Source organism: Dermacentor silvarum, chromosome 1 (genome assembly GCF_013339745.2).
Source record: "Dermacentor silvarum isolate Dsil-2018 chromosome 1, BIME_Dsil_1.4, whole genome shotgun sequence".
Classification (NCBI taxonomy): Eukaryota; Metazoa; Arthropoda; class Arachnida; order Ixodida; family Ixodidae; genus Dermacentor; species Dermacentor silvarum.
The window spans coordinates 439,919,125-439,931,438 of record NC_051154.1 but is presented as its reverse complement, the minus strand read 5'-3'; the positions used below and the strand labels follow the sequence as shown (position 1 = coordinate 439,931,438).

The following is a 12,314-nucleotide window of genomic DNA, read 5'->3' as shown; positions in this document are numbered from 1 at the left end:
ATCGCTTATTGCTGAAATTGTAGAGCTGAAGTCGCTCAGTGCATGTCTACGTGTGGGAATACCCGCCGTGGTTGCTTAGTGGCTAGAGTGTTGGGCTGCTAAGCACAAGGTCACGGGATCATATTCCGACCAGGACGGTCGCATTTTGAGGGGGTCGAAATGCGAAAACACCCGTGTACTTAGATTTAGATGCACGTTAAAGAAACCCGGATGGCCTAAATTATTACGGGGTCCCCCACTAAGGCGTGCCTCATAATCAGATGATGGTCTTGGCACGTGAAACCCCATAATTATTTTTTATTATTTTTAATTTTTTTTACGTGTGGAAATTTTCAGACGAGCACCACTCGTGAGATATGCCTTCCCAAACTTGGAAAGAAATGCGTTTGCGTTTCACTAATTATTTTTTCAAAACGTTTTTCTTAGGTACGGTTGGACAAATCTCCGTGGGACCATTAGGCTTTCGGAGGCATATTTCGGGGACGACTAACTCCAAACTGCAAGTGCCTGAATTCTATCGAAGACCGGGTGCAAGCGCAGGCACGTTGTAACAGCCATGTATTCCGAGGATGTTGACCAGATAAAGTTAGGCCATAAAGTGGATAGCCATCTCAAGCCAAACCCTAACATGCGGTGTGGAATTTCCTAAATATAGTAAAAATAAAAATGACTTTTAGTCCAAGCAATAAACTTAACAATCTGGAACAGAATTCGTGACACAATCTTTCGTCAGAACTCTTTGACGTTATGTTCGCTAATATATCAGCTGTTACGATTGGCCACTGCACGTTCTTACAAACCGTTCAACGTATACCCTTCTAACTGCTTGCCGAATAAGAATCCACGTTAGAAATGAAATATGAATGCAGCCGCATGCGGACTATATGTTTTCGAAAGGGACTCAGTTTGTGTCTCGAAAATATTCATAAATTGGTCTTCATCGTGTACGATAGGACACTAGCTTCCAGTCGGCAATTTTGGCAGTAGCTCATGAGCTGTTGTACCCAATCACCATTCGGGTTGCATGTCAACTGCGTCATTCAGGGTCACCTGTAAACTCTACCGAGTTTTTTTTAACTCGGTAGAGCTTACAAATCTGAAAATGTTCATAGAATTACGTCATATTAGGATTTTTGAGAACAAAAGCCATGAACAATTCTAAAACTCAAGAAGATCATCACGAGCGACTCTGCTAAACCAAGTACCCAGATAGGCGTATCCTGGCCAGCCTCATTCTGCAGTTCTAGCCATCTCGAAATGCTACTTCTGCCCAATCCTTTCACTTTAATGTACTTTCATTTCCATCCATCAGTCGAACTGCCACTTTTTCACACGTTAATTGAAAAGCTCAGCCTGGGCTCCTTCATCGCAGTGTCCGTTGATTTCAATGATATTCTCCGGCACGAAACTTGTGACCACATTACCCGAGTTATTCAACTGGCACAGTGATGAAACCCCAAGGACGGCAGAACGTTCTTGAACTAATTTTGCTGTTCCGATGATAGCAGACGTTGTCGTGCCATAGCCCTGAATAGGGCTGCAGCATGTAAAAATAAATAAATGGGGTCATCGAGATTACTCGCGCGCGAAAAGCAACGTGATGCATGGAAGCCTCCTTTGCCAACATCAACGGCGAATACCGCAATTTCCGGGCTTCACCTTGTGTAGACGCCTACGGGAACAAGGTTGGCACCTGAAATAAACGAAATAATTGTATACAGGGTCAGACGTCACATGAAAGACGCGTAACAGTGAAATGCATCTCATAAACCCATATTGCGGTATCTGCAATGAAACGGGGCTCCAGGTTTTCCTATATCATTTCATTCCCACATTATGCTGCGCGGCAATTTTTACAAAGGAAAAAAAAAAAGTAAATAAAACGGGCGATGAGAGACGTCGTAGTGGGTTGCTCCAAATGCTACAACTTCGACCGGCAATCGAACACGTGACGTGCGTGGTCGACAGAAATCCATAGCCACTGAGTCACAGCGGCCTTTAGGCTGTGTTCAAGCCCCGGGCTCTCGATTACTTTATTCTTTAATTATACCCGCCGAGGTGGCGTAGTGGCGACTGCGCTGCTAAGCCCGAGGGCGAGGGATTAAATACCGGCCGCGGTGGTCGAATTTCGATGGGGGCCAAATGCAAGAACGCCCGCCTAGCGTGCACTGGGTGCATGTTAAAGAGCCTCAGGTAGTGAATTTAATCCGAAGGGGGTCTCCCAACTAAAACATGCCTCATAATTATATTGTGCTTTTGACACTTTACACAATAGATTTTAATTTTTTAATTTTTCTTTTATTCTGTGCTCAATTGTGCACGAAATAATGTTGCTCGTATTGTAATAAGTTAATAAATGCGGTGTCGTTTATTGAAGAGAAAACATATTCACAGTGTTGTGTATCTGCGAATATTTTCACTCTCTGTCCATTATACCGAGCATGCTATGCCACGGTGGAAATCAACACACAAATTACTCGACTTTTACTTCTGCACATGAACATTCGCGAAAAAAGAGAAAAAGAAAGCGTTACTTGTAGAGCAAAGAGGGCCTGGAAGCGTGTTTCACTAGTAAAATACCGAAGGAGAAGTGAATCCTGTGTCTCAGGATAGATGGCGCCACTGCCATGAACGAAGCGAGCATTTCAGGAATGGGAACTCTGGAGCGCGGAATGTCTAGCGCTGACAATGGCATTCAACCCGGTGGCAAGAACGTCGGCAAGTCGCGGCTCCGTTCATGGTCAGAGAGAGAAAATGAAAATAATTGGAATGTGATCACCACGTTCTTGGTTCTACATGTCCTGGTCTAAGTTCCTTCCACGTTATTGTTTGTTTCCAATTTTTTCATTGGTAGACATACAGTCATACGCAGATTTATTTATTTATTTATTTATTTATTTATTTATTTATTTATTTATTTATTTATTTATTTATTTATTTATTTATTTATTGAAATCAACAAACGAGCAGTGAGAGACACCGGATTCGAATGGTCCGGATACATTTTGAGTTACTTCAAGTAGTAGTCTCGACCAAAGAGCACAATCGTGCGTCATCTTCACCGATTCACGTGTGGCCCTGCAGTTGCTGCGCACGTGACTAGCTCGTCAATGACATCAGACGCCTGCGCGTAAAGCCTGCGAACTGCGTCACGGCATTGCTTTGCAGTGGTTGCCTAGCCACTATGAGGGCGATGTTCGTGATGACCGCCTTGCCATGGAGTCAACCGTGGCAAGGCGGTCGTCCATGGAGTCAACCGAAATACTATTTTCGAGAACAGACGCAGCGACTCTGGTTTCTACTGTCGCGCGGCGTTCACAGCGTATGCACCACTTGCGTGTTTGTCTGACCACTGTGTATAGCATAACATTTGCCCAACGCCTGAAGTAGCATCCAGACGACATTTCTCTTTCTCTTGAACCAGTGGACAAAGCCCGGCCGGCCGTTAGGCATTGTTTATTTTCGTTGCTCTTTTCTGCTTTCTGTAGGAAGAACGAAAAGGTGCTTTCTGTGATGGTGATTTCGGGGCTCGTATTCACGAAACTTCTCTTCCGCAAGAGCTTTCCCCATCGGCTGGAATTCGGCGGCCGTCCGCCACTGATGATAGAGATCTCCGTGATAACGAGACGATACAGTCGCAGCGGTGGCCTTTCGCGGAGGGCACTTACGCAGACATATGTATATATAAGCCTTCGCTTCACTATGCGCCAGACTGAGATGTACGCTGAGATGTTTTCCAGCCAAGAGGCCACGCATACAACCCTTAAAACATGCAAGCGGAGAGATTTAAGCAGCTGGAGCCATGGTTTGTCCTCGAGGCCAATACTACATGCTGAAAGGGAAAACTTGAGAATTTTTATATGGAAATCATCTTTTTTTATCAGCTTTGTTTTTTGTTAGATATTATAGACTAATAAATATATGCACTGTTCAAAGCTCTTTTCCAATCATGTCGTAATTGTATTATTCTTTTAGAATTCATTTCTATAACTTATTAATACCGGCATTAAAGCCCTGACCCACTACTCGGGTTATGTGAGGTAAGGTAAGAGTAGCTCGCAATCGTCGATCGACGTTCACTGCAATCACATAAAATAAAGTAGAATAGAATCATAAGCGCTCGATGGGGCGTGCGCGCCGAAGTCAGTTTGAGAAAAAAACCTATGTATACAGGGTGTCCCAACTATCGTACACCTAGATTTGAAAATATGCAAATGCCACGTAGCTGGCCAGGACCAAGGTAATGTTGTCTCTTATCGCTTGGAGATACTCAGGTTATTTTTGCATTCCGCCTAATTACATAATTAGTCTATATAATTATTCAATTTCCCAATTATTACAATTAGATAAAAAGTGGCAATGATAATATTGTAGAGCAACATGACAAACTCCCGCAACAGCTTTCTGTTGCTCAGTGCGTGCTACATAAAAGTGTTTTTCCGAGCGTAAAAGAAGCCCGCGAATACAAACGCAAAATTATCGCGCGACTGGCCGCTCGAGGCACTATGCGTGTATTCGCGGGCTTCTTTCACGCCCAAACATGCCAGGTAGCATGTGTGGGTTTATTAACCAAAAGTTTATTAACTCCCTTCACCCTCGAGCACCTTTGAAGGCGAGGGTGGCCTGCCCACCCGGCTGTTGTTGGTGCGCTTCTACACTCACTGGAGTCCTTTACGAAACATTGATCATCATCATCATCATCATCATCATCATCATCATCATCATCATCAGCAGCAGCAGCAGCAGCAGCAGCAGCAGCAGCAGCAGCAGCAGCAGCAGCAGCAGCAGCAGCAGCAGCAGCAGCAGCAGCAGCAGCAGCAGCAGCAGCAGCAGCAGCAGCAGCAGCAGCAGCAGCAGCAGCAGCAGCAGCAGCAGCAGCAGCAGCAGCAGCAGCAGCAGCAGCAGCAGCAGCAGCAGCAGCAGCAGCAGCAGCAGCAGCAGCAGCAGCAGCAGCAGCAGCAGCAGCAGCAGCAGCAGCAGCAGCAGCAGCAGCAGCAGCAGCAGCAGCAGCAGCAGCAGCAGCAGCAGCAGCAGCAGCAGCAGCAGCAACAGCAGCAGCAGCAGCAGCAGCAGCAGCAGCAGCAGCAGCAGCAGCAGCAGCAGCAGCAGCAGCAGCAGCAGCAGCAGCAGCAGCAGCAGCAGCAGCAGCAGCAGCAGCAGCAGCAGCAGCAGCAGCAGCAGCAGCAGCAGCAGCAGCAGCAGCAGCAGCAGCAGCAGCAGCAGCAGCAGCAGCAGCAGCAGCAGCAGCAGCAGCAGCAGCAGCAGCAGCAGCAGCAGCAGCAGCAGCAGCAGCAGCAGCAGCAGCAGCAGCAGCAGCAGCAGCAGCAGCAGCAGCAGCAGCAGCAGCAGCAGCAGCAGCAGCAGCAGCAGCAGCAGCAGCAGCAGCAGCAGCAGCAGCAGCAGCAGCAGCAGCAGCAGCAGCAGCAGCAGCAGCAGCAGCAGCAGCAGCAGCAGCAGCAGCAGCAGCAGCAGCAGCAGCAGCAGCAGCAGCAGCAGCAGCAGCAGCAGCAGCAGCAGCAGCAGCAGCAGCAGCAGCAGCAGCAGCAGCAGCAGCAGCAGCAGCAGCAGCAGCAGCAGCAGCCTATATTTGTATCCACTGCAGGGCGAAGGCCTCTCCCTGCGATCTGCAATCACCCTTGGCTTGCGCTAGCTGATTTCAACTTGCGCCTCCGAATTTCCTAACTTCCTCACTCCACCTGTATATATATATACTTCCGCTTCCATGTATATATGTACTACCGCTGCCAAGGTTTGTGAGTGGTGGCGCTGGCTAACATTCCCAGAGTTAGTTCTAGTAGTAAAAACGTGAATACCCGAGAAAGTGGACGGGAAAACAGCGGCGCGGTAGCTCAGTGGTAAGAGCATCGTACGCAATGCGAAGATGTGGGATCGTTCCCCACCGGTGGCAAGTTGTTTTTTTCATCCACTTTCTTTTCCATTCTTTATCATTTCTTTGGTTCATTAAGTACAAGTAATTTCCCCCATGTTGTACTTGGTCTCTTTGTTTGTTGGCTTCTTATGATATGATTAATAATAATCGGGCCCCTCGGTTCCACATCTTCTCGTTCATTACATAACGAGTGTCTCGAACCCGTGTTACGTATTCGGCGGCTAGACGCCGAGGGCGGCTGGACGACCGTCCCAATGAACAGACGACCCACGCAGCGCCAGGCAGACAATCATCTTTATTCCTTGAGCGACGCGCTTTTTGTGAGCTACGTAGCCAATCAGGGGGTGGCATAATAAAAAGAAAAGCTATCGCGGCAAGCAGGGCAATCTTATCTGCACGCCCCCACGTAAAGTGTCACCAGCACCGCCAATGTTACACCCGGCAACATTGATGCCTTCAGGTACTATGCGTGGATTTATTGGCCAGTTGCCTTCACCCAAAAATATCACGTACTCGTGACGCCTGCGGCGGAAAGGATGTTACACATCCGCCACCAAGGTTTGTGAGTGGTGGCGCTGGCTAACACTCCCAGAGTTAGTTCTAGTAGTAAAAACATAAATACCTCAGAAAGTAGATGGGAAACATCGCCGCGGTTGCTCAATGGTAAGAGCATCGCACGTGTAATGCAATGACGTGGGATCATTCCCGGCCCACCGGCGGCCACTTGTTCTTTCATCCATTTTCATTTCCATTAATTTATCCTTCGTTTGATTCAATTAGTAGGTACAAGTAACTTCCCCTGTGTGGTCCTTGGTGTCTTTGTTCGTTGGCTTATTATATAATTAATAAAAATCGGGCCCCTCAGTTCCCTATATCTTCTCGTATATATGGCGCCGAATTTATTTGGACCACGTGGGGTTCTTTAAAATCTACCTAAATCCAAGTGAACGAGCGTTTTTTTTTTTCGTTTTTTTTTTTTTTTTTTGCCCACCGCCCCGATGGAAATGCGGCCGCCGCGGCTGCCATTCAAACCCGCGACCTTGTGCTAAGCAGCAACACGCCATGGCCGATTTAACAAAGCTCCTTGTCGTAAGCGATCTCTTTGCTATTCGACGGCTGTTTTCACTAATAGTATGTCCGGCATCCGGATTGGCTGAAATTTTCTCTTACGAGCAATTAAAAGCGTATAGCACGATTTGTGAATCCAGGCCGAGATTCGAGTCCCGTACAAATGAAAAGAATTCCAGGACAGCTTTGCGGGCGTCTTGTATGCATCGAGTTGAAGTTCCACCTTTCGCGACAGGAAAAATTGTAAGCCGATTCTCATGCCGAACAATTGTCGCAAACAATTGTCGCACGCTTTACCAACCACTATGTAGCAGGCACCGCCACAATGACGTAATAGCTTGGCGTCGCTCGTCCTTTTCTCTGCATGTTCACTTCCGTCTTCATTCCCTCTTCCTTCCTTCTTTTCTTTCTTTTATCTTTTAGGGAAATGTCGTATATGTGCTAGGAACAATGCGTGGTCGCGCCTAGTTCAAAACAGTATTTAGCTTTTCCGCTTCTGCTGTTCAGTATGACAATGAGCGATCGTCTCATTCGAATGCAAAATGAATAGCCCGTAGAATAGAACAAAACACTCTATAGGAACGTGGAAATTTTGACAACTCCCTCGGTCGAGTTATTTCCAGCAGTTCTATAAGCTCGCAGCGCTTTTGCGGAGAAAATCGGAAATTGTCATTATGTTATTTCAAAAGCTTTTTCGCATATTTTACCGCGCCTCTTTATTCCGACACGGGTGTGTTTACGGGCGGTTTCTCCGCATGTCCTGCGACAGTATACAGTGTGCTGTTACCACCCTAGGAGTAAAATAAAACCAAGTGACGAAGGATTCAAGGGCGGCCCTACAATGTCTTTTGTCAGCTCTTCGTCGCGGGTCCTGCGAACAACTCGTCTCAGAGAAACGAGAAATGCACCACCATACGATCGCAAAAGGACACGACGTCGTGTTTCAGTGGCTGCCGCGTCATTGCGGTATTTCCGGCAACGACATCGCCGACGAAGCTGCTAGGAAAGCACACGAAGGAGCAAATCTTGTTTCTGTGCCTTTATCGAGGAGTGACGCAGCCCAACACCTAAGCAAGCTAGCGCACAGTATGACATTGGAGAAGTGGCACACAACTGAATTCACCCAGCATCGCTTGCATTCTCTCGACCCATCTATGCAGCTGCGGCTGTTGCCTGGATTTCCTCGAAATGAGGAGACAACGCTGTGCCGCTTACGCTTGGGTGTTGCATTCACCAATGCTTACACGTGTTTGATTGGAATGGCTGATAGCGCCGACTGTAATGCCTGCGGTGTCGATGAGACTATAGAACGCCTACTGTGCTACTGCCCATCTTTTCAAAACGAAATACATGACCTCTGCAACGTTCTCAATAGGCTGGATAGTAGACCGTTCACCTTGAGCAAGATCTTGGGACCATGGCCTCGAATATCACAGCTGCAAAAGGCCACAAAAGCGCTGCTGCGATTTTTAAAAACTACAGGACTGAGTGACCGTCTATGATCCGGACTGATTGATCATCAGTGACAGAACAGAGATCTGTTGCAACGTCGGCGATATCAACAGCGGACTTTCTATTCTTCCTTTAATCTCTGTCTCCCCTTTTCCCTTCCCCCAGTGTAGGGTAGCCAACCGGGCTCAGTCCTGGTTAACCTCCCTGCCTTTCATTAAATCATTTCTCTCTCTCTCTCTCTCTCTCTCAACTCACGAAGCACAATTAAGATGTTCCACTAAGTTCGGGTCGAATTGCGAGGGCAATTAAAAAATGTATAAGTTCTACAAATGTGGATCTATTGTTTGCGTTTACGTTTTAGAGAAGAAATTATTTGGCCCGCGAAGGCTTAGTGCAAAACATCTGCAGCTGCTTAATATGTAATTCTAAGAGACGTTATTGCGAATGTATTGATATTCAATCTAGCTATAAAAACTGCGTTTGCGCGGCAGCTGTGTCCAAGTACGGCGCGCATAGAAAAGGAAAATCTGCAGTGGCGTCCTGATAGCGGCTGTCTGGCGATGACGGCATGACCAGGGTGGCATAATCACGATAATGGTGGTGGCATAATCATGATAATGGCATAATCAGAGTCGGATGACAAAGCATGAATGACGACCATGCAATGAGCACGCGACGGTATCAGTATACCGCAAACGCATACCATGTGGCCCAAGCTATTAGACAACTTCAACCACCGGGTCGGAGTAGAAGGCGTTACGGCGACAGCGTTGCGAGAGTCACATGCCTGACTGCATTTGGACACCGAGGACAGCATTTGATTGGGATGTGCGAACAACGCTGCCCGATACCTGCGTCGCTGTTTACATAAGCATGAAGTCGAGAGATTGGGATAAAATCACTGTGAAATATTTTTATCTGTTAGCCTTCAGCATGGGTGTCTCATTCATTTTTTTTTTTTTTGAGAAGCTGCAGACAGTGGTGGATAATCGGGCGTTGTTGATTTTTGTCAGCACTTTGTGACACAGAGGACGAGACTCAATTTATAATCTCCTGCTTTCAGTACAGCGAGAGTGGGGAACAGAAATAAAATATCGGGAAATTGTGATCGGTGCGTGTAGTGATGACGGTTTTTTTTTTTTTTTTTTTTTTCATAATGCCGTGGAGATGGCCTAATTTTACGCGGTGTTGATGCAACGCCGTCGTAAGAATTCCCTGTTTCACTTGGCGTTTAAAAAAATAAGGTATGCCGCATAGACTGTTATTTTTCCACAATGGCAAACGTCATCAAGAACATTACAGCCCACTCGCAGTGGATCGCACATCTTTCACAAGTTAACGTATATATACCTAGCTTGATATATACGGATCTGAAACATAGCACCTTCAAAATGGTGAATAAATGCTTAGGCCAGTTGTAATTAGCGCAGAACAGAGCCTTTTTTTTTTTACCTCACGTACGCTAACACCGACCAAAACGAGGGTGCTTATCTGGTTCGATTGCACTCCGCCGGAACTCCGCGGAATGAGCTCTTCGATGCATAGAATGCCGCAATCTTTTCGCTGTTAAAACGATAACCAGCGATTGTCGACGACAAGGTACAATGTTCCTGGACGAAAATATAAAAGCATGCCTCCTGAACCGCGTGAAAAGACGGCTCACTGCAAGCCATGCGAGCGCCACGGAGGCTTCAGTGACCTATAGAATACTAATATTTCTTGTACACACTCTACGGAGGCAAAGCGGCGTCCCGTGATCCAAACGTGGACGCAAAGCGACAGCAGCGACAGTGCCTTCAGTGGTGGTGCTCGCGCCCAGTAACTCCAGTTATTCGTTAAAATGAATTGCTCATAAGAACGCGCACTTCAAGCACCTGTCAAACTGCTCCTCACCGAACTAAAAGAAAGTTTTGTGAGGCCGGCCGCGGGAGCATCGATTAAACGGTATATGGAGGTAATGGGATTAGGACATCATTATTTTAAATGATGAAAGTCTAAATGCGCTGAATTACAAGGTTAATTTTGTTATCAGATTTAGTACTATATATGGTTGTTCTGAATCTTTCACGATTTGTATATATAGAGCTTAAGACGCCGCGTAACTCGGCTACTCACTTTCAAGCAGGGTCGTCGTTAATATATGAAAACAACAAAAGGAAAAAAAAAACTGTGTGCGTGTGGAGAAAGGGGGGGGGGGGGGGGAAGAGGGGGCGTTGAGGTATATTTTGACGCCATATCAGATCCTATGAGCGATAACGAGTGGTCCAATCGGTATCGCAAAGGCAACACCTAGTAACAGAATAGAGGGCAAAACCAGAGTTTTTGTACATTGTCATACATGGTAAGTCACCGGATATCGCTGTAGTGACCAATTTATATACGAACGCGCAACATTATCATACGAACACTCGTAACGCAGTTACGAAATCCCACCCCTCAGTATACTATGCAACGACGCACATATGGTTTCATCAAACCTGTACCTACATTAATATTAATAGCTCTCAGTACACATCATTCTTTCTGACTTGGCAGTTGTCTTATTTTCCGCTGTCAAAATTCGTTTACCAAAGTTAGGAAGCAAGTGCCAAACCTTGCCACCGTCTCAGTTTCTTCGGTCTTTGTTTATGCGTCCCACAGCCTTGTTTCCACCCGGCGTCGGCACCATCGTTGACTGAGATACTGAATAAAAGTCGAATAAGCGCTGAAAACTGACAACAGCGTAAATGTTCGATTACTTCAATTATGTCCTCTTTTCCACATGCGTCGAATGGGCCTATGAATATATACGGGAAGTCAAGCACGAAGTTTTCCAAGTACATTACGCCATTATTTCTCAACGCACACCTGTGTGTGCGCGCGTGCGCGCACACACACATAAACAGGGACGCTTGTACAGCAGTGCTAATCCAGAACCGAGCTAATGTACCGCAAACTGTATTTGTTATACTGTTTTTACATACGAGTGCGCCAATAGTAATATTTAATGTATAATCGAATACGAATCGGATGTAGGTGACATCAAATCCAAGACGAGTTCTTGTCGAATAAATATAGACTTCCTTCAATACGGTGCTGGAGCTTCGCAAGATTTAAATGGAAACATTCATTGACGCCAACAGCTATGCACTGAAATAAGCTCCTATACAGCAGTGAGTATATGGTATTCAGTGTGCTGTATATATAATCGCCACCTGTTAAACAAAAGTCAGGCATTAAAATTAAACAAAATACTAAGCAAAATAGCAGCTTCAACAGAGTACCACCGAGAGCATGGTCAAAAAAGCTTCGCGATAGCAATCGATATATATATATATATATATATATTAATGATGGTATCAGATTGTAGGCACATGAGCATCGATTTTACACGAGTATTAACCAGCAACATCGCCCGAGACAAATACTGTGTCCACAGTGGTATAAAGCTATGCGCCATAGATTAGGTATATGGTTCAAGTATGCAAACGAGAACAAGGTCTCCTCGCTGTACTCCCCCCCCCCCCCTTTTTTTTTTTTTTGGTGTGCTTGCTCGTGGAAGCTGATTATTCGAAACTTACTCGATAAATATTGGGTGTTTCAAATATTACCATTCGATTCGAGCACCAAAACTAATAGAAATTTATTCGATTCGTTACTCGAAGTTTTTTTTTTTTTTTTTTAATAGTTCTACACCCCTACCGTTGCATATGCCACAAGGACTGTTATATGCCGGTACAAAAATTTCCTCCAGTGGCAGAAGGACATATAACGTAAAAGAGGCGTGATGCACGAGTCAGCTAGAGACAGATTCATAATGTCACAGATAATCATTTCGACAAATCCTGCAAAAGAAACAGCGCACATACGATCCAACGTTCACGTCCAGAGCAATGCCACTACTTATTTTGAAAACAACTCCTGC

General features: G+C 46.0%; 1 protein-coding gene across 1 annotated transcript; it reads left to right on the top strand.

Annotated features, from left to right (window-relative positions):
- Window positions 1–5,350: 5,350 nt before the first annotated feature.
- LOC125942613 (uncharacterized protein DDB_G0271670-like) lies at window positions 5,351–5,650 on the top strand (the record flags this gene model as incomplete). Its single annotated transcript, XM_049660796.1, has 1 exon — window positions 5,351–5,650. A coding segment is annotated over one exon (300 nt), but the record flags the coding sequence as incomplete, so codon positions are not given.
- Window positions 5,651–12,314: the final 6,664 nt, after the last annotated feature.